Source organism: Gavia stellata, chromosome 11 (assembly GCF_030936135.1).
Source record: "Gavia stellata isolate bGavSte3 chromosome 11, bGavSte3.hap2, whole genome shotgun sequence".
Taxonomy (NCBI): domain Eukaryota; kingdom Metazoa; phylum Chordata; class Aves; order Gaviiformes; family Gaviidae; genus Gavia; species Gavia stellata.
The window spans coordinates 2,968,543-2,995,838 of NC_082604.1; the positions used below are offsets into that span (position 1 = coordinate 2,968,543).

At 48.4% G+C, this 27,296-nt stretch overlaps 3 protein-coding genes across 4 annotated transcripts; all 3 read left to right on the plus strand.

The window, feature by feature from the left end:
• The first annotated feature begins 30 nt into the window (after positions 1-30).
• ANAPC13 (anaphase promoting complex subunit 13) lies at positions 31-4,118 on the plus strand. 2 transcript variants are annotated; one of them, XM_059822792.1, is made up of 3 exons: positions 31-65; positions 1,084-1,209; positions 3,655-4,118. In XM_059822792.1, exons 2-3 carry the CDS (start codon positions 1,111-1,113, stop codon positions 3,778-3,780), a joined length of 225 nt encoding a protein of 74 aa, XP_059678775.1. In that variant the 5' UTR covers positions 31-65; positions 1,084-1,110; the 3' UTR covers positions 3,781-4,118. The 2 variants fall into 2 exon arrangements, with proteins under 2 accessions (XP_059678775.1, XP_059678774.1); XM_059822791.1 differs by having other exon boundaries at positions 52-76.
• A 2,296-nt stretch (positions 4,119-6,414) lies between these two features.
• On the plus strand, positions 6,415-20,087 carry LIPH (lipase H). The gene is made up of 10 exons (XM_059822790.1): positions 6,415-6,466; positions 10,543-10,910; positions 11,583-11,691; positions 11,802-11,903; positions 12,925-13,014; positions 14,124-14,291; positions 15,212-15,307; positions 16,267-16,378; positions 17,911-18,084; positions 20,003-20,087. The coding sequence occupies exons 1-10, from the start codon at positions 6,415-6,417 to the stop codon at positions 20,085-20,087; spliced, it is 1,356 nt and encodes a 451-aa protein (XP_059678773.1).
• A 389-nt stretch (positions 20,088-20,476) lies between these two features.
• Positions 20,477-22,719, plus strand: TMEM41A (transmembrane protein 41A). Its single transcript, XM_059822828.1, has 5 exons — positions 20,477-20,574; positions 20,660-20,813; positions 21,129-21,290; positions 21,811-21,949; positions 22,284-22,719. Exons 1-5 carry the CDS (start codon positions 20,477-20,479, stop codon positions 22,502-22,504), a joined length of 774 nt encoding a protein of 257 aa, XP_059678811.1. The 3' UTR covers positions 22,505-22,719.
• The last annotated feature ends 4,577 nt before the right edge of the window (positions 22,720-27,296 follow it).

A 27,296-nucleotide genomic window follows, 5' to 3' on the forward strand; every position in this document is an offset into this window, starting at 1 on the left:
GCGCCTGCGCGGGGGCCGCGCCTGCGCACTGTCGGCGCCGAGGCCGCCGCCCGGAGATGGGCAGGGTAGGGCGCGGGTAAGGGGGCAGCGGGAGCGGCGCGGGGCCGCCGGAGGCGGGGGGCGCACCGGGAGGGCCACGGGGCCGCATCGGCTGGGAGGGTTACCGGGAGGGTCACCGGGAGGGCCAGGGCGCCGCATCGCCCCGGTTACCGGGGCTGGGATGCGCTTAGGCCTGTCCCCAGCGCCCAGCCCGGCCGGCCCCGCCCCGCCGCGGGGCCGCCCCCCGAGCTCTGGGTGCAAAGGCAGGGCCTGGTCAACGTGCAGCTCCGGAGCCAGGCAGGGGCAGGTGGCTCCCGCCCCCTCCCAGAGGCCCAGGCCTGGCTGGGTTTTGAATAAATGTCGGTAGGCTCCAACCCTGGCAGGATCGAGGCGGCTGCTGCTGCAGGAGTCAGTGGGGCGAGGTCCGAGGTGACGCTCCAGGGAGGGCAGAGCACTCATCAAACCCCCCCGGGAAACGCCGGGCATGGATAGAGTAGCCGAGGGTGGAAGGCAGGGCTTATTTTCCTCCTCTTTTACCAGTTTCCTGGGCTTCAGGTTTTGGCAGCATCTCGTGTGCCATGAAATGCTTTGTTCTGACTCTTTCCCAGACGCGGGAAGGCGCGGGTGAGGTACTGCGCCGATCAGGGACTGAAAGCGAGTGGGCAGCAAACAAGCAGCAATGGTTCTGTGCAGAGTTAGAGGGGACGGGGGAGCTCTAGGTCCTCTAGCTCACTCAAAAGAGACTTCTAAAGGTCAGTAGCTATAAACACATGTTAAATCTCTATAATTAATAATAACAGGCTAGTTTTAGATACTCATCTCTGATGCACATCAATCTGCAATCACTTGACAGTCGTCTTTTCAGATGAAGTAGTTCTCCTGTGGTTATAATCCCTTTCTGAGTGGATTAGGAAAATCAAGGTTTTCCATAAAAATTTAAGCTTAACAGAAGTTGGATGGAAACTGGAGCAAGCCCGTAGCCCAGACTCCAGCTACGTGGCTGGGGACGTGGATGTTAGAAAGAGTATCTGCTTTGTGTCACAGATTTAGCTGTACTCGCCTGCTACAACGATGGACAGCGAAGTGCAAAGGGATGGCAGAATCCTGGATCTGATCGATGATGCGTGGAGGGAAGATAAATTGCCGTACGAGGATGTGGCTATCCCTCTGGTAGGTGAATTGCTGCTTATCAATCTGAGTTAAGACTGGCGTGTTTATCACTGCCCCTTCCAAGAAACGGCACTGAGAGTATTGCTTCTGGTGCAGCTAATTTGTACAAAAGGTTCCCGGGATGGAGCTGACTCACTCTTTTCTTCTGCTGTCTGCCAGTCGTTCCTGTGCGCATATGAGGACGTGGATGTTTCTCTCCCCCTTCCCCTGACGAGTTGCTGAATCTCCTCGGAACTGGAGTGCCCTTCCCATTGCACAATTCTGGATTTGGCATCAGGGAGAAGTAGAATAGTCCTTTCTTCTGTGCTTCCCCTTCATGTTACTAGTGTTTGAAGTGGTTTCCCCGTTGGTTTGTAGAACAGAGAGGATCAGTCTCATGCTGACAGTTACAGTCTTGGTTACGCTTTATTTCCACTTTCTGAAATTCCATTAAAAGAAGCAGAAGATTTTTCAAATGTCTTCCTAATCAGTCTTTTCCAACTACACTGTTGCTGTTGCCAGTTCAAGGGTAGTAGTGAACGAACTGGCACCTGCAGTGGAACTCTTGCTTGTAGCGCCGCATCCAATGCAGGGCAGCTATCTTCTCATGCAGCATACAGCTGCTTGTACAGCTACGAGGCCAGAGAGGTGCAGCTGGGGGAAAGCTACCTCTGATCCCACAAATCCCCAAGTTGAAGCTTCAGGTGTGCCCCAGTGATGTGTTCCTTAGCCATTTGGGAACTACCAGGGAAGTGCGAGGTATCTGAGGATTTTCCCTTTCCTTGTTCTCTCTGGTACACAAGCTTTACCCTGGCTAGTACTGACAAAGCAGTCATGCTAAGATCGCAGGGGTTGATAGGCCGCTAGTTTCTTTTAGCACCGAGACATTTCCAAATTACCAGTGACATGGCTCAAGCTTTAGCCCTTACACCACTGTCTTTTCAGAGAGGGCAAGGAGCAGCTATACACCTCCAAAACCCATATATACAGCACACAAGTTTTCCTGCCAAGGTTTGGGCTTGAGAGAATGATCATAGAATCATGGAATCGTTTAGGTTGGAAAAGACCTTTAAGATCATTGAGTCTAACTGTTAACCTAACACTGCCAAGTCCACCACTAAACCATGTCCCCAAGCGCCTCATCCACACGTCTTTCAAAAACCTCCAGGGATGGTGACTCCACCACCTCCCGGGGCAGCCTGTTCCAATGTCTGACAACCCTTTCAGTGAAGAAGTTTTTCCTAATATCCAATCTAAACCTCCCCTGGCGCAACTTGCAGCCATTTCCTCTTGTGATTCTCAAATATGAGAGCCCACGCCCCACCTTTGCTTGGCATAACCTTTATTAGGCAGGCTGAATATTATCAACTAGTTCCTTGCTGACATTTGCCTTTACCCTATGTCCAAACATTACTGCTTCTTTCCTTACAGCCATTTCTTGAGCTACTTAAAGTCACATACAGATGGCAGCCTCAGAGCAGGAAGCCTCATGAACTAACAACAGAAAGAAAGGCCTGGCTGTGGATATAAAGATCCCCAGGGATGGGATTGGCTCTGATCACACAGAAAAACCAGCACAAATTCACAGGAGGCTTACTCAGCGGCATTGTAAAGGAGCACACAGAATGGCTGTAAACCGGTATTTGAGCCTGTCCTGAGCATCTGATCCAGTGCTCACTCGAGACATTCCTATGAATAAAAATGGACTCAAATCATGTGCTTTTTTCAAAACTGAAAAATTTTATTTTGCTCATGCTGGGATTTCCAGAGATCTAGAATGCAGAATTCTTGCCCAAATGGTATCCAGCAGAATAACACGCACTCTGTGTTACTGCACCACTACAGCAACACAGAGAACAAATAATATAAGGAAGGAAAATTAAGTTTCAGTTAAACTATACTTCCTCCTTACCGTGTCGTGAGCAGCGCTGTGTTGCACCTGGTAGGTTTTCTGACTTCTGCTGTTGATACAGCACAGCCACACCTGAGTTCAGCATGTAGAAGGAGGAAGGATTTCTCACCTGCCATAGGAAAGTAACAGGTTACAGTTGTCTTAATAACAGCTATAATAAATGCAGTATCTGTATTCTTGGCAACAACAAAAGAAACACATTGCAAACAAGCAAGGGAATAATTGCATCGTACTATTATTTACTTACTTTGCATTTGCTATATATTATCCTTCTTCACTGTGTGTGCAGTCTGAGTGTATAGCAAGGCCCCAGGGTCCTAAAAAAACAATTTACCTTTCAGATTAAGCACCGTATTCATGTGAAAAGAATATTTTTCATAACTGGGCTTAGTGATATTTTTAAGTGGATCAGTATGTATGATAGGTATTGTTCAGATGCACCCTCTGGTCTCGTTTATGGATTTTTGTATTTATCCATATGAAGTCTTAGTAACCCGCTCCTTTCAGGAACCGTATTATGTGTGGAATGCATTGTACCTCTGTTTTGTTCTCAGAATGAGCTTCCTGAACCAGAGCAAGACAATGGTGGCACAACCGAGTCTGTGAAAGAGCAAGAAATGAAGTGGACAGATCTGGCTCTCCAGTATCTCCATGAAAATGTTCCACCCACGGGAAACTAGTCAATCAGTGAGATCTCATGCAGTGGATGCATGAATGCAATATAAAAAATATTTTTCCACCGACCATCGCTGTCATAAGCTCCTCTAAGGACAAAACAAAGTTTCTGAAAAAGGCTCGGGTTCAAACAATGGGTCTACTCACAGTGACCAAACACAGTTTAGAATGCTTCTATAATGAGTGTGAAATAACAACGGCTATCTGATACCTCAGAGCTAATATCAGAATGTTTCTCTTATGTAAAATTATTTCATACCTTCCGTTAAACTGTTCTTAAGTTGGCACCAATTATGATCTTAAATGTTTTCTACATGTGATTAAAGATGTAGTTTTTACTGTCTCAAGTCGCTATTGATTTCAAAGCTCACAATGGGATCATTTCCGCCTCTGAAGGCTTATGTCTCAAGAAGTATGCCTGTGTATTCTGTGGTTAGAGGTCAGTGTACAAAAACCAAACAACCCTACGTCAGTTGTTACATTTTTTAACTAGTGTGTGGCTGAGGAAGGTTGTGTGGGGCAGGCACAGAAGACTGGTCAATAGGATTCAAGCCATCTGTAAACACAGGTGGTTATTTGAACTCCTCATCTCAGGATTTGATGGTGGTGGTGGACAGCATTTCCAGTGCTGACATCCTGGGTGTGTTTGCCAATATGCATACTGTAAACAGTCAGTCTCATTTATGCTAAAATGGTGGTTACTCAAAATCATTGCCTTTTGAGGGATGCCTGAGAGTTACAAGGAAGAACCTGCCAATCCCAGTGTACCACCTATTGAACTGATAGCCACTTGGATGAGCTGTCTCAGATGAGAAACAGAGATCTGAGGAAAGCGATGGGGAAAAGAAACAAGTGGGGCTTAGCTTCAGGCAATAAATTGTTACCTCTTTTTGTGCTGAGAAGAAAGGCAAGGCCCTCTCGATCTCTTTATCTCATTTCATCTCTGATTCTCAAATGTCTTTTGCAATAGGTAAAAGCCTTCTGTTCATCTTGCATGTTTCACTGTTGGACCGATTCCTTCACACCATTGGCAGAACTTGCTAAGGAGGAAATATTTTGACAGGGTTTAGGATTACTGGTAGAGGTGAGAAAGGAACTGGAAGGAAAACAATGTTTCAAATTATTTTCTTTTGCCAGTGCATCAGAAAAAGCACTTTCCTGGAGCTTGCAGCTTCCAGACTCCACAGAAGTTTTTTGGTTTCTTTTCTCAATGTTTATCCTCGAAATAACAAAAAACAACTTTTGCCTGTGTGATTACCAAATGGAATCACAGCACAGCACATGTCCTGTGAGACTGTGATTGCTGAGTTGCGTGAGGATGGAGAGCTCAAGGTGCTCGTGAAAAAAAAAAAAAAATCACTCATGTTGCTGGGTGCGCTCCTCTGTCTGAAGCGTAAGCCGTGCCCGCACCAGAGAAGCGGCACGCACTTGTCTGAACAAGAAGGAGCTGCAGACAGCCAGCAGGCAGAGTTAAGGATTAACCCAAGAATTAGCAAAGTCAAAAAGCTTAATATGTACAGCATGGACCAAAGAAAAAGCTATACAGCTGGGAACTGTAATAGTTCAGCTCCTCGTTGGATCATCACCAGTGGGAAAAAACAAGAGCCTGTGCTTAATGAGGTGTTTCTGATCCTCCCCACGTTCCCTTTCCCTGACCTACGTTAGAAGAATTTGCAAAGAAAACATTAGGCAAAGCTACCACACAGCTTCTATCCAGCAGCCATCCCTGCTCTCTCTTCCCCTCCCCCCTTTCACCCCTTTACAAACTCCCCACCACCCTCATCTTTCCCATTTTGCCACCAGATCTTCCAGCTCCAATTTCAGACTTCCTTTCCTGCCCCTGGCAGTTGGCTTCGCATCTGCCATCTTCTTCCTCCCATCCAGCAGAGGGGAAAAAAAAAAAAAGCCTTTCTTACTTGAATTAGAGCTAGATTCATGAGGTTCCAGCAGGTCTGCAGGAAAATGTGTTGGGGATGCCAGATGTACGAGCGTCATCCAAGACAGCAGTTGCTTGGCAGCCCAATGGATACCCAGATTGGCTCAAACTGGTACCTTCCCCTTGTCACGACATCGTGCTGTGCATCTGCCTCCTGCGTGAGTGACAGGGTCTCGTAGGTTAGAAGGGATGCTGGGCCACTGTGCTGAGGAAAGCCAGGGAGAGTAGGGATCGTCATGAACGCTACCAGCGTAGGGCCCTGTGAAACCAAGTGCTGGCCCTGCCCAGATGCTTATCAGACTTGCAGTGACACCTACGTTCTTTGCTGTCTTTTGGCATTCTTGGCAAACGACAAATAGACATGCAATAATTTCCTTAGTTTCAACACGTGTAGGCAAATTGCTGCTTACAGCATGATACCAAACCATTTGTGTCTTTGATTAGTCATTCCCCAGGGCAAACTATATTTAAAATAAGGAAACCTGGTGGAATAGAAGGTGCCCCACCTTTTTAAGAAGCAGCTTTAATTGTATAACTGAAGACTGGTCTTCATTTCTTGGCTGGTAACTTCCTCCTTTCACCACACCTACTGTTACTGGCAGAAAAGGAGAGCAAACTACTGTCAGAGGGAGCAGACACATGCCAAAGAAATTGTGGGATCCTTAAAATCTTTTACCTGTAGAAGTTCCATGCAGAAGTCCATATGCTGAGGCTGTGTGTCGTCTTCATCTACCTTTTGTATGGGGTGAAAACAGGTAAGAAGTCAAACATGCGTTCTGAATGTTTTTTGTCAAATATAACACGCTTTCTATGCTTTGCAGAAACATGAATATATCTACCCTCTGCAATATAGTTACTGCGTAGGGTTTTCACTAGCATTATTTATCTTGGCAAAGCAAATTATACTGGTTACATGAATGTAGTCAGCTCTAAGAGTTCCAAATGTAAAACCAGAAGTTATTTTTTATTATCTTTTCCTCACTTCGCAAACATTTCTCTTGTATAAGTATTATCCATTGACACTGAAAATGTCATTTGAAATCGTCAGCGAAGAATGATTTCTTTTCAGTAGTGTCTTATGTGACAGACGCGAAGGATGAATTACCATTTATGAACAATGAACTTCATTTGATATCCTCACAACCCTATCGAGAATTAACCTGTGTGACAATAAACAAATGTACTGCCTTGTGTTAGCATACACATGGGAGCAAGTCAAGTTATAGCTCTCTGCTTTGTAGGGAAAACAAACAGGATTAAAAAAACCCCAAAAACGTATTCTTATAAATACTAACTTGTATTTCATCAGGTTTGCTTAGTTTGTTAAATATGCTGTAGGAAAATTTAGTAGTAATAAGTGGAAAAAGAAAATTGTGTGAAAAGGCACCAAGGAAACCCAGTGAAATACTGAAGACCATTTTCAGAGGTAGAGGGCACACTCTCTCTGTGGAAAAGTGATAGAATACTTCGATAATGCTACCGAGATTTGCCCTGTGGAAGGGAAGTGTGCTTAAAGCCGAAGACTTCGTTATTGATGCGTAAGACCGGCCTGTTGAAACACACTGTAAAAAGCCCAAGCAAGGTGATGGTGTTTTGAGTGTCAGTGAAACTGCAAACAGACGCAGAAACAGCAACACATTTATCTGAGGTCCACGCAAGGCGTTGACGGGGTGAGCAGCCCCCTTCGCAGGCTCTGTGTGGCAATACAGTCTCCTGAGGACCACAGCTAGGACACCTACAAATCTGACCAAGTGACCACTGACCCACTGAAGTGAAAATCTGTTGGAACTTCACTTTGGAAGAGGACAGACTGGTGGAGTTAAAAAACTCAGCTGCTATGCTCTTCATGCAGACAGCCTCAAGATCACAGCCCCAAAATGCGACTATTGCAAACGCCGCCTGTCTATAGGATGAACATCCAGGACAGAAGGAAGAAAAAGCTTCCAAACACCATCTCCAAGAAAGGAATGAGAGAGACCAGGGGAATGAAGGCCTTAAGTAGCACTGACTGCAGTAAATACCACAGAGTCTGCCTGCGATGGTTCTCATGACCACAATACTCCCACCTGGGAGTATATAACTTCAGAATATATATCTATATACATACGTAACTTGAGAACCAAGTTATTCTGAAGGTGCCCCTCCTGCTGCAGTAGTGCCTCAGGGGCTGATCTCAAGCTCGAGACAAAAGATGTCCAGCTCCCACGTAGGAACATCGGTTTAACAGATTGGTATGCCCCCTGCTACAGGTGCTGAGATGTCAGAGCACCTTGCCCAGGAAACTGCTGTTTGCCGTCCTGTCCTGTTTTACATATCAGAAAACTGAGCAGAAGGAGAAAAGTGAATTGCCTGAGGCTGTTCAGCAAGCTAATGCCAAGACAGGGCTGGGAGCAGGTTAATGGGACAGCGGGTTAATTGCCACATCTATTCACCTTTCCTGGAGGGAAGTGGTCTGTTGGGCACGGGTTAAGTACAGTGCCAGGCTGTGAGTTTCCACCTCACTTACTTGCTTGCAGAGTTAATCTCAATAAGCCTCTTGCCCCATCAGAGAAATCTTGTTGGAGTTTCAAAGACAATTCCAGCCATTTGGGTAGGATTCACTGTGCTTATCAGAATGAAGAGCAAAGCCAGGATAACTGGCTGTCCTCGTGTCAGCTTCTGTAACACATGGTGGATGAGTCTGGGGATACGCACCAGCCTGCCAGAAGAGAAGCTGGCAGGTTTTTCCCCACTATTAGCACTGATCTGATTTTGTTATTCAAAACAGAACAAATCTAACAGCCTTGGTGCATGTATAACAAGGCATTTTAAACAATTCCTGTGTTAGGTATTAGCAAATGCCCACCAGCTCCTTAAAAGCTCTTCTTTACCAGAAGGTTTGGGCTGTTCTGGTGACAAACACAGTGCTCCTCTGGGCAAGTCTCAGCACAATGCAGGAGAAATAGAAACAAATTAAGCAATCAGTGCAATCTTGCACCATATAGAAGTAATTCTTGCCTGGCATTTCTGTCTGTATTACTACAGCTTCAGTGGCGGTAAAGACGATTAACAATACTATGTAACAATACTATACGATAACTAAACCAATTTCTAGTTATTAGTAAAAATTAAACATAATTGTATTTTTTTATGTTGCAGTAGCACCTAGAGGACAGTCCTTGAGTATCACTGTCTATGCTGGTGTATATCAGCAAAAAATGGTAACTTTTCCCTGCTAGTCACTTTGAGATCTCCACACGAGCAGTGTCATAGGAGAACTCTTGCTGCTGTTTCTCTGGAGCACCCTGGCACTGTAAGAACGAGGTGAGAGCAAGCTGGTCAGGAGGCAGCCACCCAGGTCACCCTTACTCTTGCAAGCGGGGCCCAGAGTCACGCTGCCCCTGGGAGCCCCGACTGAGGCATTACAGAGGCAGAACACCCTCAATTCAAAGGCCACCGATTTCGACCGATGTTCACTGGGCCTGGCTGAGGGCTCATTTTCCACCGCTCCTGTCCCGCTCTTCGTATTTTACCATAGGCTTTATACAGGAAGGACTCCATGGATTTCAAATGTTAAAATTTATTTCTGAATTTATGGTAGCAATTTAAAATATCCAGTTGGACTTAATTGCAACATCCTTTTAGCCTATTAACTTTTATTTCTGGAGCTCCTGGGGCTTCTACAAAGTAATTAGCAGAACTATGGCAACTGAGCAGATTATTTTATGTGCTGGGCACACAGCATTTCCATCACGCTCATGCTCCTGATTTCCATAGGAGGAGAAAAGGGAAAGTTGCTCATAGAAACTGTGAGAGTTTCATCATTTAGAAATTAAAATGCACGGAGTATTGGAGATTTGCTAAAGCATAATTAGCTTACAGCTGCAGGTTTTCTAAACCCTTCTACCTACTGCACAGCCCTTTAAGCAACAAAGATCAGGAAGATTTCTCTAGCAACTGCAGCCTGAACAATTATTGCAGCCCAGGGTGTATATGTGAAAGAGACACTCTCCCACAAGGTTCTTTGATAAGATTAGGGGGATTTGGGAAAAAGGATTGTGAGCCAGCAAGAGGCTACAAAACCTGGGAGGGCCTTCATAAGCAGCGTCTGTCTGGAGAGAGTTATTCCATTCCCTGCCAGTGCCCTGTTGGAGATTGTATTGGACTCTGAAGGCTCAGCTGGTGTTCTTCTGGAAAAGCAAGGAACAAAGACAGGCTTTCAAATGGCAGAGACCATCCCATAAAGCAGCACTTACATAAAATTCAGTTACTGTACAGCTGTGTATAAAGCAATATCAGTAACATATCTCATGCAGTCAAAGGGTGTCCCATTTTGCAGTCTGAAATAGCAGGCTGCATCTGCAAATACAAATGAAGCATTGAGCTGTCCCTCACAACAGCAAGATCCTCTGCAGCTTGTCAGCTCCAGACTGAAGTTACAAACCAACCATGAGGATATCTCTTTACCCTAGAACCTGTCCAGAGCAGCTGGGTGTGCTCTCAAACCAATACAGCACCCATCCTAGTTATCAGTCTCCAATACCTTCCTCACAGGAGAGGGATTTTTGGAAAGAGTCCATGCCATCTCCCAGCTGCTAGTGGAAGCAGGGCTGTGCTGTTTCAGGGAATGCTGCTCCGACAAGGCACGCTTACTGTCTTTGTTCCAACATGGCAAGAAAACCTAAGTTTCAAGGTAACTCCAGTCAGGAGCATGATGGAGAGAAAAGGAGTAGCCCCGGCTCAGACAGCTCATAACATCTGTACCTGTGTCTGTGCAGGGCTGGCAGGTAGAAAAGGTCAAAGCAAACGCATTGGTGCTAACCTCAGGATTGCCACACTGCACTCTTTTCAGATCCCGGGGAGACATGCCCTGCATTCACAGCTCTCAGCATTGGCAACGCTTTGATAGGGACAGACCTGAAAGTGAAGCTGCTGCTCTACACCAGACAGAACCCAAACTGTGCTGAGGAGCTTGATTCAACAGCCTCCAGGTATCTAGATGTGACCAAGAAAACCACCTTCATCATCCACGGATACCGACTTACAGGCTCCACCCCGGTCTGGATCCCTGACTTGGTACATCTCCTGCTTTCTGTAGAAGACATGAACGTCATCCTTGTGGACTGGAACCAGGGGGCAACAACTCTCATCTACAGTAATGCTTCCAGAAACTGCAAGAAAGTTGCTGAGATTCTGAAGAAACTTATTGATGAAATGTTGGTAAGTTGAATGTTCACAATATGATATAGTCATTAACGCACAGTATGTAAAGGGCACAAAGGAACTGTTTAAACACAGCAGGATGTCTGGGAAAAGAAACTCCTAGAAAGGCATACATTCATTTTTGGAAGTGCAGCTATACTGCAGTGCCAAATTCTACCCTTGGACTTGGTACCATGGTATTTTGTTGCAATATTCAGTTTACACTCTAAGTCTCTACATTTCTGGATACAGAACTCTACAGATGTGTTCTCCCATACATAAAAACTCTATTTCCACTTTCTGGATGCCCAAAAGTCAGCTTATGGGGATCAGCTACAGCTCGCAGCTCCTCTAAGCTGTTGCACAGGCACAGTCAGTGATGACACTGGATCATTAGGATCGTTGTGTTGGCTAATGCCTTGCAGGAACCCATGTGAGCAACTGGAGTTGTACTCATGGGGCCCATGAAAATAAAACCATTGCCTGAACTGTTCTCATCGCAGCTCTCTCAGATATGGGCCTTCAACACAAGTGCTAGTTGTACTGTGGGACTATCAAAGGGGGAATATTTACACAGAGTGGAACACACCAAGGGAAAATGTGGGAAAAGTAGGGAGATGCATTTACATTACTCCTCCTGATATTTTTTTATCCCTAAAATCTGTGACCACGAGTACTTCTAAATCTCAGGTTGATGGAGCATCACTTGACTCCTTGCACATGATAGGAGTGAGCCTGGGAGCACACATCTCTGGCTTTGTGGGACAGATGTTTGACGGTACACTTGGAAGAATCACAGGTAAGCCCTTCTTCCCGTCAGTCCTTTGGCTTTGAGGATAGCTGCTCACCGTGAGCGGAGTGAGCTGCACGGTACTGAAGTGAAGCTGTGCGCGCGGTTTTGTGTTGCAGGCCTTGACCCAGCAGGCCCCTTGTACAGAGGAAAGCCGCCTAGTGAGAGGCTGGATCCTACAGACGCACAGTTTGTTGATGTCATTCATTCGGACACCGACGGTATGTGACATTTCTCCTCTTTACCTTTAAGGGGAAACCTAGAGACTGATGAGAAGCACAGGGAAGTGGGGGCTCTGGTAGGCAGCAGTGCTGGGGGATCCTTGCTCCTTTGGCCCAGGAGGACAGCAGTCTCCTTTGCTGGTGCTATGAAGGGCTCTGTGGTCCTGTGTTGCCCACGCTGTGCTCAGCCCTCCCTCGGGAACTGCTGGTTTATTTGCATTTCAAAACATGCTGCTGTTTTATAGCAATTACAGCCTCCTGGCCCATGAAGTACAAGGGCTTCGGCACTGGTGTAGGAGTGCCCTGTTGCTACCGCAGCACACAGTCCTGCCAGAGCAGCTCCACGCCAACGCTGCACTGCGGGGTCAGGCTGCCGCCAAGCACACAGCATCTCAAAAGCTAGTCACACAGCTCAATGCCTTACACACAGGTTGGCTATCCCCAACCCTGTGGCTCCCTGCATGATGCTTCCAGTCTTCATCCCACCTCCTATGGGCTAAACCTCCCTCTAGGGCGAAGCGGGAACCTCCCTCAGCCCTCTCCTTTCCCAGCCGGTGCACAGCACGTTTTCACACGCCCCAGCCAGGCCAGCAGCGTGATGCAAGCCCTCCGCTCTGCTCCCACTGACATCCTACCTCCAGCCTTTGGCTTTCCCACCTCATTGCTACCTCTCATCTTCTCCCAGTCCCTCCAAGAACCTGAACTGCCACAGCACAGCAATACCCAGTGTTTCGCGTCCCTTTTCCTCTCCCGCGCGCAGTGATGCAAAAAGCCAAATTTTTTTACTGTCACACGCACAGACTTATTTTAGGTATTTGATACCATTGCTAAAATGACACAGCTGGGTCACAACTGTTTGGCCTGCTGCCTAAATAGATGAATGGCATTAATATGCCTGCACAGGCAGGCATCTTAGAGATAAATAACTATTATTTTTTCCAGTTAGTTTCTTATGTTTCCTTCTTCTGCATTTTACGATTTAATATGCCCTCCCCACACCCCTGATATTTTCTTTTGTCAGGACTAGGTTACACAGAAGCACTAGGCCACATAGACTTCTACCCCAATGGTGGGACCGACCAGCCTGGCTGTCCACTGACAATATTTTCTGGTAATTAACTCTGCTTCGAATTGCACAAACACTGACAAAATGTTTCCAATCAGAAAAGACGAGAAGGCCAGAGAAACATCATCACTGCTTAGAAAATACATGAAAACCATATTCTGGGAAAGCCATAACAGCAATCTCTTCCCAGCACAGATGTGGCACACTGACGTAACAGGATTTTAGCCGATGTGCACCAGGCAGACATATGAGTCAGGGGTGATCCCTTGGGGGCGAGCAAATGGGATTAATTTTCCGTGCAAAAAGTCATCAGGTAGATTTGCGCCTTCGTTTTGTGATTACGTTTAGAAAACCTGTGGGGTATTTTTTTTTTTTAATTACTTAGAACACACACAAAACCCCAAGGACTAGCAATGGCAAGAACCTGCTCAGAAAACAGGTTCAAGATGAATGTGGGGTAGGCAGTTATACTGCATCCAATGCACCTTTCTTGGCAGTGACAGACAGTGCAGTCTGGCAGGTAGAGCTCTAGTCTTGAATGCAAGAAAGCTTTTTTCCTTTCCAGCCTAGCAGCAGAACTGGTTTTATGAAAGCTGGGCGAAGAAGATACCTCACAGAAGAAAAGGCAGTAATGTGAACTCAACCCTTATCAGACCCAAGAGAATCTACATAGGAAACCAGCCTGAAACAAAAATCCATAGGAAATGAGGCTTCACTCGTTTTGGTGCTCACGCAACCACTCATTTTATTACTTATGTCTTTCTAAAGAGTTCTTTATACCAAAATGGGAGGCCACGTGCAAAAAAAAAAAAAAAGCAATATCCAGCTGTCAGGCCTGAGCTCAGAGACAAGAGAACACCTGAGATGGAGTAGGATCCGTAACCGCAGTAACAATACAAACAAATATGTTTTTAAAACCAAAAAAGACAAAAAGAAAAGTAAAGTAGACCTAGGCAGAGCTGAGTGCACTCAAAGGGAGAGGCTAGTGCCCGCTTAGGGTTCTGCCACAGCCCAGTGCTCCCCAGCGCAATCTGTTGTGTTCAGACTGGTCAGTGACTGTCCACTGGTGTGTCCTTTTTTGCTAGGGCATTAATACTTTTTTCCTGAAGCATGAGGATCGCTAACAAAATATTTCTTCCCTATGCATGATGAAGGATTGCAGTATTTCAAATGTGACCACCAGAGGTCTGTTTTCCTGTTCATGTCATCCCTGAAACAGAGCTGCAATATTACTGCATACCCGTGCGACTCGTACAGGAATTACAGGAATGGCAAATGTACCAGCTGCAAAACTTTTTGGCCTATGCCATGCCCCATCCTAGGTAAGGATCCAGGGAATGCAAATACATCCTGAATACACGTGTCTGACAGAGCTGCTGTAACTTGGCGTGTGACAAATGTTTTGCTAAAGGACTAACACGACACGGTGCTTTGCAAAAGTATGTAAGTTATTTCTCTGAGGTTTTTCAGATGGTCTCTCCTTGACTTCTGCAGGGGTACAAGCCTCTGCTGCAGGCAAAAGAGGCCGGAGAAATTTCCTTCCTCTTTGTACACTCACATCACGTTATGATCTACAACAGAAATCCACATGATAAAGGATCCAGAACTAGAAAAGCCAAAACAAGACTTGGGGTCTTTACACTAAAGTCACAGAAACAATTAATTAAAGTCCGTTAGTTGCAGAGTTTGAGGGATAGGGGCATGTTCTTGCTAAACCAGAATCAGTCTAGGAAATTTTCAGCACCACAAACCCCTCTTGACTCTAAAAGGAATAGCAGAGGGGTGAACAAAGGGTATTCTGGGTTTTTTGTAACTGACCCACAGAGGTGTCCCAGCCTGGATGTGACAGCCCAGCTTCAGGCTGCCATTTCTGAAATGCTGACGCTAAAAAACCTGACACTTCCAGAAATGAACTTGCAAAGCTAAAAGGATGATTTTCATTCTGCACTGCAAGATGAAATCCTTCTTGACCACATATATCAGATGTGGAAAAAGATCAGTCTTCAAATAAGTGCTGAACAGTAACCAGGCATATTTAGACAGGCAGTTGGCTTTAGTTACCCAAGTTAAGTTAAGTCCTGGTATAAGTCTACAGACTACGGGGGCATGTGTCACAGTACTACCTTGCAGCTGGCAAGCAATAGACTCTTTCTTAAATACTTGCTTTGTTATTTTCAGCAATTTAGTTGCTTATATACCTGTGCAGTAACTCTCTGTTTCATTTTCAAACTGTCATCTATAGGTTATTATGCCCACAAGTGGAAAAGCTATTTAACACAACAGAGCCATCCAGTGACAAGTATGTTTTTTGATACAGCGGACAAAGAGCCATTTTGTAGTAAGTGATTTCTGAGATGATTTTCCTTTGTGTATTGCCTCCTTCAGCAATAGCCAAGCAGAGATGGTTAGTTGCTATATTGGCATCATAGCTAGCATTTTAGAAACAAAGCCAGTGGCTGCTGGGTAGAATTGTGTCCATCTGCAGTCTTGCCATTACATTCCTTATCTGCAAACCTGCCTGGTGCTGTGAAAGTCAACTGCTCACTAGGGATGTGCAAGAACAGACTCATCTTGCTTACAGTGCTAGGACATTTGTTGAGAACATGCAAATGTAACAGAAAAGGGTAGTTCCTAAACCATGTTTCAAAACAACACACCACTCTTGTGTGCAAGTAAGAGGTGTGTGGGAACAAGGAGAGTCAAAGATGTGCTCCAAGCTGAACAAGTAAAAAAGCTACCCTGGACAAAAGTGAAAGGCACAGGGAAAGGGCCCAGGCAAAGGGGAATCAGTGAAAAAAGGTTTCACCCTCGTGATCCCCAACATACCAAGTCATCGGCAGGGATTATGGCCTGAGCTCCAGTGCTGGTCAGCGAGTTAATTCAGTGAGTTACAGATCAGAGTAAAGAGCAGACGATTCTGCGCTGAGACAAAGAAGACAAATGAAAGATACTGAGAACAGAAATGAAGGGCTTCAGAGGCGGGCAGGAGAAAGAAAAGGCTATCTGAAAATGAACAGGGAAGGCAGGGAGCGAAAGGCAGCGTGCCGAAAGCCATACAGAGAGGCCGTCTTGCATGCCACTTGTGAGCCCTCCCTGTAGTGCTTTCCCAGACATCTCTTAGTATTTCTGGTAGAAATCTCTGCAAAAGAAGGAGAAAGATTTTAGAGATGAAGTGAACGGGTTGTGTCAGATGAGCAAATGGAAGAAAGATGTACTCTACCTGCAGCTCAGCTCCCAGACCGCCGGGCTGGAAAGCAGAGTGTGCAGAGTCTAACCACCCTCTCTCTCTCACCTCAGTTTATCACTACTTTGTGGATATTATGACATGGAACAAAGACACCAGAAGAGGCACCTTCAGCATTGTACTAGCTGATGAAACTGGGAAAAAGGCAGAATCTAAAGTTAATCCGTAAGTTTTACCAATCTGATGATCTGTAAATGTTAGCAAATCACTTGGTACAACTGCACCTGGGAGGAGGCAAGATATCCTCCTCTAATTTCTCTGCAGATACTTGATAGTGTACGTGCCTTAGGGCTTGCCTGGCCCTATGCGATTTTCCCACACTCCCCCAGCATGCACCAGCTGACAGCCCAGCCCTTTGGTTTTGGACCCTTCTCTGTCACCTTAAGGACTGAAGTGGGCAATCCCGGCCAGCGGCACAACTGGCCTAGGCTTCCACTAAAGCAGGAGGAAGAACACCTCTCCCCCTCTTTCCTTCCCCTTCCAGGGAGTGTTCTGTTCCAGCTCCGGGTGCCCAAGACAGTTGAGTTGAACCTGGGCCTGAATATCTAACATCCAAATCAATTAATTCCACTTGGAGAGGCAAATTAATGACTGGTGTTTATGTGAACATGCAAATTCCTGATTGATCTAAACACACTTCAGCCAAACAAGTCCTGCTCAACTGGTTTTCCCAAGTGCCTCTAACAGGGTATTCTCTCACCTGTATCTGCCTGCACTGGAGCAATCCACATAGCTCCCTGGGGCTGCACAGCAGGAGCAGCCCGCTCTGCCGAGCCTGTGACAGCCCACCAGGCAGCAGCCTTACACACACACACGTTGTAAACACCTTTGACAGGTTAAATCTTGTCCTATTCGTCAAGCCTCCTAAAACTTCTAAACAAGGCCAGTCATTTTGAGTGTTGCAACCAGGATAGGCTTCCAGTCACAGCTGCACCCTTTGCCTTCATAAGGGAAACCTGAAGCTATGACCGTACAACCAGCTACATAAAGAATGTGTTGTGTGGCCACAGCGTTCTTGCGAGCAGCTCTGCTGCTTTCGCCCCAAGAGCGGTGCCGTTTTCATGCATATCTCCAAGTGGAACTGGCTGTTCTGTCAAAAAGGACCAAGGTCAAACCCCAGCCCTGCGAGGCTTCACGTCTTTAAGCCTGTGCTATTTTCCTATCCTGAGAAGCTGGATTACTCTCCATTAATTCCAGTCAACACTGCATTGTTTCACAGATGCTTCTGTGCATTTGGCAGAAGAGAACTATCAGAAATTAATTAGGAGCACTAACACCCCCAAGGTATAGTCTTCCATTTGCAGAGCTACCTCAGCCACAGAGCATTGTTACAACCTATTCTGTAAAGTCCTGGATGACTCGGTCCTCAGGTCTGCACAGCCAGCCATGTATGAACATCATTTGGGTCTAGTCCTCTCAGGTTCAAAGTAGAATCACAGTGAGGATTCTGCTTTGGGACCAGAGCAAACAGCATCAGACCTCCGTGTCCCCATTCCCACCCTAAATAACTGAGTGCAAAAGTGGCTGAGCAGGTTCACACCTGGAGACCTGAATCCATACCCCTTTGCTGTGAATCAGAAACTCATCAGAAGTTCAGTCCTCCTCCCCCAGCACTGTTTCTAATATTATACTGAATATATTAAAAGCGGTGCTATTCCCTTGGTGACTCTCGGACACCTTGTCTGCTTTATCTTTAGAGAAGCTGCAGCCTTTCAGCGCTACAACCAAATCACTTTGCTAATTGGATTCGACCAGGACTTGGAAAATGTAGAAAGAATTTCCTTGACATTTTCCACAGGATCTGTCATTGGCCCAAAATTCAAACTCAGGATTCTCCAAATGAGGTTCCGGTCACTCACAAATCCAGAAAGGTAAGCAGAGGTTTACAAACCATTTCTGTTACTGTAAACTGGACAGAAGTAAATGAATCTCCCAGATGCCTGGCCTGGCTGAGTTCGTCCAGAAGAATTATATTTATCACACAATCACTAAGGTTGGAAAAAACCTGTAAGATCATCAAGTCCAACCATCAACCCAACCCCACCATGCCCACTAAACCATGTCCCACAATGCCTCGTCCACACGTTCCTTGAACACCTCCAGTGAGGGTGACTCCACCACCTCCCTGGGCAGCCTGTTCCAGTGCTTCACCACTCTCTCAGTAAAGAAATTTTTCCTAATATCCAGCCTGAACCTCCCCTGGTGCAACTTGAGGCCGTTTCCTCTTGTCCTGTCACTCATCAGTTGGGAGAAACTTTATTTCACATTTAATAATTCTTGCACATGTATCTTGGGAATCAATTCTGCCTTTAGCGCATGCACACAAATCCCATAGCTGAACTTGAACACAGAGGTTGTCTTATTGTACTGAAAACAAGTCATTAGTCTGACTCTGATGTGATCTGACATTTTAACCTTTGCCAGAGAAAATGACCTTTGAGTAGCTACAGAGAAGCTGCCCAGGCCTGAACTCTGGGCTGAAAGTAAATGCAACTCTCAGGGAAATACAGAAGTCCAGCCCCAAATATTCATTTTACATCCCAGTCGATTTCTATGCTCAGTCAAACAGGGAGATTAATTTACTCCTGGAATTCCAGTAACTGGGAGCTGCTGGCCACTATACCTCAAAGCACTGACTACTGCCCATAACATCACGAGATACCTACCAAGTCATTTGCTGATGAGATTTCTACAGCTGCTTCCACCTACAGCAGCTTGTCACCTTGTTAACCTCTGTCTGCTCTACAGTCCTACCCTTAAACTTCCCTGATTTTTAGGGCACCTTTGGAGGAGGGGATCTCTGCCTGAGCTCAGCAAGTACAGGAACTCTTAGGTTGACCTTGTGTGCGAGGACAGTATGTGGACATCAAGCCACGCATGCTTTAAATTCGGGTTAAAACAAGCATTGCACATCAGAGTGAGAAGGGTGCAGCAAAAGAAGGACAGAGTTGCAGAACGCATTTCTTTGCAGTTCATAAAGGTCTGCTACCCTGACATTAGTCTTGGAACGAGGAAAATATTGTACACGTCTAATAAGCAAAGTCCTTCTGCAGCTCCCCCTCACTGATGCTCCCCTTCTCCTGTCCTACATCTCCACAGTCACTTCCAGCCCCGGATCCACATTTAATCTTTTAAAAATTAGATGCAAATGCCAAAACATTTCATCAGAGGCTGTCCACTCATCCCTAGGAGGGGCTGCCACAGGCTATGAGTACAGTTTCATGACTTTTTTAACACCATTAAGTAATCAGTCACTGTCCCAGGGAGGGCTGTGCTGCCCTCTCTCCTTCCCTGTGCCAGGGCTAACGCTCGCGTGGCCCCAGGTGAAAGCCTACGTATGTCCTCTGTTTTTCGGCTGGGCTAGTTCCAAGCCAGATCAATGCCTGGTCCCAGCTCAGGGCGGCAGCACGCTCCCCGATGCCGACACCGGGGCATCGGCGGGAACACGCAGGTGGGCAAGGGGAGGTGGAAGAAGCACCCGTTTGGTGGCCATGCAAGTGTCGATCGGCTTAAAGGGAACCGTGAACTCTGGGGCCAGGACCTCAGCTTGCTTGCTGTTCTGTTTCGTCATGAGGCAAAGCAAAAGAGAGCGTAGAACAGAATGGGAATGCGCTCACGGTGTCCCTGACGGCGGTAAGCCCACCTGAAGCGAGGTGGGCCTCACGCCGGTCGCCTGGAGAACGTGAGGTATTTTAGCCGAGCCCCCGGCACGCCGGGAGACTTGCCTGGGGGATGACCCAAGAAAGGCCCATTTTTCACTTTTGGCTGACGTTGACTGTTTTTACGCAGACCACAGCTGTGCAGATATGACCTTGTCCTGACGGAGAACACCAAGAAAACCTTCAAGCCCATCCCATGTCGGAGCAGGAGCTAAAACCCGACTGTGCTGTTCCTGAACGTGACCTCTGAAGGTGGCAGACGTTTTCACAGCCACACGGGGACTCACCTGAGCTCCTCGGCGCCTTCTGTGGAGACCAACAGGGTAGCGGAGCCCTCTTGTCACCGCAGGGATTTATAAACGGGGCTGTAAAAGCGACAAAAAACCGATGGCGTTGTGTGTGTGTGGAACGCGCTTCCCCGACGGAGCCGCCTTTGTGCCGGCGGGAGAGGAGGATCCCGCCCGGCCCTCAGGGGCCGCTCCCCGCCCTCACGGCCGCGCCCCGCCCACCGCCCCGCCCCGCGCCTGCGCGTCCCGCTGCGCTGCGCTCCGCGGCGGGGCCGGGGCCGGGGCGGGCCGGCGGGCGCGGCGGGTCCCATCGGGGGATGTGGCGGCGGCTGAGCGGGCTGCTGCTCGTCTTCGCGGCCGCCACGGCCGCCCTCTGGCTGCTGTCGGCCCGGCTGAGCGCGGGGCAGGCGCGCAGGTGGGTGCGGGCGAAGGGGAAGGTGGGAGGGGGGGGCGAGGCGGGCCGGTGTTCCGGGTCTCCCCGTGTTCTTCCCCCGCCTCAGGCCGCTGCGGTTCCCGTCGGACCTGGAGGAGCTACGGGAGTTGGCCGAGGCGCTGCGGGACTACGAGCGGCAGCACCGGGGCGCGGCGCTGGCCCTCTTCTGTGCCGCCTACCTCTACAAGCAGAGCTTCGCCATCCCCGGCTCCAGCCTCCTGGTACGGCCGCCCGGCGGGAGCGCGGCGGCGGGGCCGGGCCGGGCGGGATGCGGGGCGGGAGCTGGTACGAACCCCTCAGAGGGGCCCTTTGCCCCCGGTCCCGGCCCAGGCGTTGCCCGCTGGGGCAAGGTGCGAGGTCGGTGCCTTGCTGGGTGAGCCACGGCTCTGCCGGGAGGAGACGGGTGTGTGCGATGCCCCTGAGAAGGCAGAGCGACCGAGGCCGAAGGCAGCCAGGCTGAGGGGACGCACACGCGTGTGTGTGTATGTGTGTCCGTCCCCGTGTCCGTCCTCCCACTCGGTGTTGTGCCCTGGCAGAACGTTCTGGCTGGAGCGCTCTTTGGGCCGTGGACTGGGCTGGTGCTGTGCTCGGCCCTAACGTCTGTGGGAGCGACTTTCTGCTACCTGCTCTCCGGCGCGTTCGGGAAGCGGTTCGTCGTCTACTACTTTCCCGATAAAGTGGCTCTGCTGCAAAGAAAGGTAAGAACAGGCTTGGTTCTGCAGACACCCAGAATGCCCCCGGGGGGAGGCTGCCTTTTGGGTTGACTTAGTAAAAAAAATGCATACATGCAGGGGATGCATCTGGTCAGTTAAGGGCCTCCTCTGACACAATCTAGGAGCAGACCGCTCTCTTGGGAGCAAGCCTGTTTGCAGAGGAAAATCCCAGATCCCAAGGAAAATCAGAAGTAAGGTAATGGATTGATTGGGCAGCCCCTGTGCTCCAGAACTGCCTCCACCCATCCCGTGCTGCGTTGTACAGCTGGAGGTGGTTCTGCTGTTGACTTCCCGATTCAGGTTAGATCCCATTTTCACCGCTTGCGTGGAAGGGGCTGGCTCACCATTATCATACATACATAAAGTTGCCACTTTTCATCAGTTCTGGACTGATGTTATGTTGTGGCACATTAGAAGAAAACTTAAATTCACTTCAGTATCATGGACATTCAGATGTTACTGCTCTCTGAAGAGCAGAAATAATTTGGAATGTTTCTTTTGGCAGGTAGAAGAGAACAGGAGCTGCTTATTCTTCTTCTTGTTGTTCCTGAGGCTGTTCCCCATGACACCAAACTGGTTTCTGAATCTCTCAGCTCCCATTTTAAACATCCCTGTGTCCCAGTTCTTCTTCTCCGTTCTCATCGGTAAGGCCTCGGGAGACTGTCTGAGGGGGCAGCATGACGTTGCCTCCCTCCTCATCACTGAGCCCTGGGTAATATGCTGACCTGGGGAAGGCAAGAGTCATCGCTGTGACTCAGCCCCAGTTAACTGTTTGCCTTCCTGCTGCCCTAATACTTAGAGGTCTGAGAGCATTTTGCAAATATGTGTGCATCAGTAACGCAGCAAAGTTTTGAATCACACCCCGTTCTTTCTGTTACAAACACAGACCCCCATGTCTGGCCTTGGGCAAGGGCGTATTTGAGCTAATTTTACACGGGGGGGATGCTAACAGGCTTTTTTCTGCTCTGATTCTTTCAGGTCTTACACCATATAATTTCATCTGTGTGCAGACAGGAGCCATTCTGTCACAAATCACATCTTTGGATGCCATTTTCTCCTGGGACACGCTGCTGAAACTGCTTGCGATGGCTGTGGTAGCATTGATACCAGGGACCCTCATCAAGAAATACAGCAAGAAGCACTTGAAGCTGGATGAAGACAAGCATGCTCAGTTACTCAATGGCAAAAAGAGCTTGTGATGGCTCAGGTGCCCCAGATGCTGGGGGACTGCCTCTCAAAAGCTGCAGGTCTCTGTTCCTGTGGGTTACATTCTGCATGCTCTGTGCCACCATGGACAATTGCAGTTTTTAATCGTTCTTCTCATCTAAGAGGAAGTGTAAGGTTATTATTTTTAATGAATGTTTAACTGTGCGTGTATCTACACGGAGAGCGCTATACAGGGGCTTTGTGAACACTTCAGTTAATTTGCCTGTTTCCTTTAAATCAGCCTGTGTCTCCAGTGTGCCGGAGGGTGTTGCCAGCCCACTGCCCATGTATTAGCAATGGGAAAAAAAAAATCAGGAGCATTAGCGGCCCATGAGGAAGGCACAGCAGAACCCCTTAGTCCCTCCCAGCTCTTGAACAGAGGGGCCAAGCACCGCACTCCCCGCGCTCTCCCTACCAGCCCAAGTCACAGGCTTCCCTCGGGCTCCCGCACCTCCCACCCAGTCTGGGATTATGAGCCCAGCTAGTCTCGGTGGGGTGACTGAGGCGGCAGCAGACAGCTGCTGCCTGCTGGGCGAGCCAGGCAGGCTGGGTTTCTGCCCAGCCTCATCCCTTGGCACCGAGGAGTCCACAGCACACGAGGCCATGTTGAGCTGCAACAGCAAAAGCCTTGGCTGTTTTTCACCACTGCTCTAGTAGCAGCGTTGCCCAGCTTTAGGCAGGCCCTACACCCTCCTCCCTCTCCAAACCCATGCCTATTTAGCATTTTTGGCCTAAAATGACGAACCACGCACTTCTGTGCTGTTAGATGCAGTAGTACAAGTACCAAGTTGAGAAAAAAGTAATGATTTTTGGGGTCCCTGCACCTTCTGTAGGAGAGCTTGCACAGTTGTAAAAGACTCTTCCTCTGTCACTCAGATGTTAAGTAAGCGCACCCTGCAGCAACGTCGTTCAGGTTTTGGGGGCAGCTAAGAGCTGCCTGTATGCATCATTCATCTGTCAGCACATATGAAAATGCTTCTGAGGTCTATCAGTGGCTGCTACTCCCCACAAAGGCTAAAGGGGAACAAAAGAGGGAGGGATGTGCCTGGCTGGCCGTGATTGTCCTTGAGAAGCACCTTTCAACCTACACATTTGCTCATGTATAACTAGAAGGTTTCATCCATTTTAGCACCTTCCCCATCAGCAGGGTTGGACCTGAGAGGGACAGCAAGGTTCCCAGCATGAGAAGTCATGGTTGCAGATTCAATCCCCCAGCTCACGTGGCAAAAATCACTCATTTGACAAGAGCAAAAGCCAATGCTTAGGGACATGGGGGTGCTTGGTAGGGTACGTGTGTCCGACCAAGCCTCTGCCCCGCTACCTGGAGCTCCCAGTAGTTCCAGTTCAGCTGTGTTCAGAGAGAGGTTAACAACAAGCTGCTCGCTAACATCGTGTTAGTTATTAAAAGGCTTCATGACATCCCAAAGTACATGAGAAACCATTCCCAGATCACCAGACCAGCCTGAGAAGCATTGAAGTACACTGGCTTTTTATTCCATGCATTGTTTGCTTTGATAGTCATTCTTGTTTCCATCACTGTACACTGTTCAATACAAAAAAAATCAAGTTTGTATCAGGAATCCGCAGAGCAGGGAGGAGAGAGATGAACACTACTGGACAGGGCCAAGATGAAATGGTTACTTAACACGACAGTGGGGAAGGCAACATTCAGCTCTGGGAGAAAATCTAGGCTAGTGTTCAGGAGCTGTCAGCAGCCATGAGAACCGGATCAGGGTAGTCGGGATGCTGAAAAGGGAACCCACGGTTTACTTCTGTCCTGCAAATGCGGTGTTACTGCCAGGAGGAAGCAGGCTGATTTATGCCTCTCAGCCCCATACCGTGCTAAGAGAGAAAGTGCGAGGAACCGCAGCGGAGGCGCCCGTACAGCAACGTGGAGGTCACGTCTGTGTGCGGTTCTGGGTGGGTTTCACTAAGGAAAATGCCTACATAACCCCCTGCAGAACTGACGGCAACCATCCCAGGAAGGCGGGGGGCTGCTGAGCCACCCCTGCCCGCACGCAGCCGAGGGCACGAGATGTGTGTGCAAGGGGAGGCTGGGATTACATCTCCACGGGTACGGGGTTAACATGTTTAGGCAAGGGGAGCAGCCCTAGTGGCAGTCCCAGGGGGACACTGCATAGTAGGCAGCAGTTAGGAGGAGCGACGCTGGACTGTAAGAGTGCAATGACCTGGGTGTGTAAAGAGACTAGAGCTAAGTGTGGCAGGAGATAACCTGAAGGGTTCAGCTCTGCTTTTCCAGGCTGCAGAATGGGCCAGCGTGTCCCTGGGCAAGGACGGGGAGGAATCAGCACACATCCAGGACAGATGGCCCAGAAGGGTCCCAAAATCCCACACATCAAAGCTTCTATGCTTCTCTGCAAGCCCAGAGGAGCTTCATCACATGGTGGAGGAGCTCTAAGCAGAGACCGCAGCTACCAAAACCCCTGAACCATCGCCGAGTGAAGTCCCTGCACGGAGACTCTGACGGGCCTGAGCCTGTTGCTGGAGGCCTGCCCTAGGACACGAGTGCTGCCCACGGGCAGCGGGCACCGCAGGGCTGTGGACTGCGTTGACACGGTGCTGCCCGCAGGCAGTGACCAGCCCTACCTGGTGGAGCTCAGGAAGCCTGCCAGATCTGAGCGGCAGACTCTTCAGGGGCGTAAGGCCTGGCATCCTCTGCTGTGGGGGACATTTGATGGTAGTTCTCAACCTCTCTTTATGCAATAGTTTGGTCTTCCTCTTTGTGTGCATGTGTTACAAGCACACAGCTCTCCACTGCTAAATTCCTGCACCCCGGCCTCCAGCCTCCTGAGTAACCATCTGCACCGCTTCTTCCACGCCAAAACCCCTCTCATACCACGACAGCAAAGCCATCTCTGCCCCTGCCACCTCCTCCTGCTGCTGGCCGAGAGACAGAGAACATTTGGGAGGAGAAATGAGGGATGGGAAGAGAGAGGAAACAAGAAGCAAGCCAGGAAAGAGCTTCACTCCCCACGGCATTCTGCCTCCACCCAGAGCTGAGTATTGCTGCTGCAGGCAAGGGTGAGCTGATCGCTCCCTCTCCAGCAGCCTCTTTGGTCCTGCACGGGTGATCCACCATGCGGATCCACTGCTGGCCACCCCTGATCTCGTACCCGCTGCCCGGAGCAATTGCCCTCCTCTCCGCTTGTCCTTTTGGATGCTCTTGTCAGGGGATCTCGTGACGGTTATTCACTCTGTGATCAATTCAAAAGCCACTCGCTCCCTGATCACCATTCCCCACCAGCTAAGGGGCTGCCAACGCGACCGGCAACACGAGCAAATTGCAGCATCGATCATGAGGAATATCACAGGGCCCACGGGGCTGACTGCATCAATCCCTCTCAGACCAGCCTTGACAGGTTCTCTGCCCCGGTATAACAGCATCCTTGGAAATCACAAGAGGCAGCAACTACTGACAGCCGCTGAGACCAGCTCTGCTCCCATCTCCCCCAGCGACCAGGGAGAAGGTAACATCACACAAACAGATTACAATTTGTGCTAGCGGTGAAGCCAACCTTCTGATCTACAGAAATAATAATAAATAATAAAATAACATCATAACTTAAGATCTGTGTGTAGTCCAGCTACAAAAATTTAAAAATATGGGATAATTTAACTCATACAATACTGCTCTCTGTATAAGTAAGACATTTTCCTTCATTTCGCCATGAGGCTATAAATTACCACAGTTAAATTCAAACCAATATTTTAACATAAAATGTAAACAAACAAAGCAACAGAAGTACCTGTCCATGGTCCATTCCTGCCGTTCATCTCAGGCTGGTGTGCCAGTCTGCAGAGCAGCACCCAGCAGTGCCACCGTGTGCCGCGCACACGTGGCACAGCCGCGCCAGCCGGCACGTTAGGAAGGGCAGAGTGAAAGCTCTTGCAGGGGGACATCAACTAAGGGGTGGGGCGGGTGGGGGGCACGTGCTCTATCGTTTTGTTCTCTTTAAATATCGATTTAGAAGAGTAGTGTTTGAAGGGAAGGCACTATGAGTTCTATCAGAAAACAAATTTTTCTCATCTGCCAATGTCTCGGCCTGTCACGTACCAGTACTATCCTCACTTTCACCTGCAGAGTTTCAGCTTGAAGGAGAAACAGAGGCCTCAGGGTACACCCGAGACACAGCTGTGCCACAGCCACCATCAAGATTCCCTGTGCAACCTGTTTTGCACAAAGCCTGACATGAAGGGCAGGCAGCTGTTAATGCCTTCAAGAATGTACAGTGAATAAGGAGACAGAGCAGGGCTGATGCTCTTATCTAAGCCAGTGATTCCCAGTCTTCCCCCTCAACACACAGCTCTCTGCTGGTTATCGATGCTGTTGTAGGTGAGAGACTGCTTCTCCAAGTCCAGTACAGGCATCTCCAGTTTCCTCTCCAGAAGAGTGCTCAGGCTCTGCAGAATGTGCTTTCCACGGTTTGCAAGTTCTTGCTTTTCCAACACTGATTTGATTGATTTCTTTGACTGACTGAAACAGACAGGAGGTAAGAGGAGGAAGTAAACTGGGAAATGGCACACTGCATCTGAAAGAGGTTTCCCTGCTCAACTGGAGATCGACACTGCCAGAGTGAAGCAAGGACGATGTTAAGAAGTGCTCTTATACCAATTCTCGAGAGGACGAGGTTAGAATACATTTGCAGGATCTCACAACAAAATGCTGATTAAAAAAAGAAACTAAAAATCCTTAAAATAAAACCCACTATTACATTCCTGGGGATGTATCGACTCAGAAGACCCTGGATGTTAGCACCTCAGTAC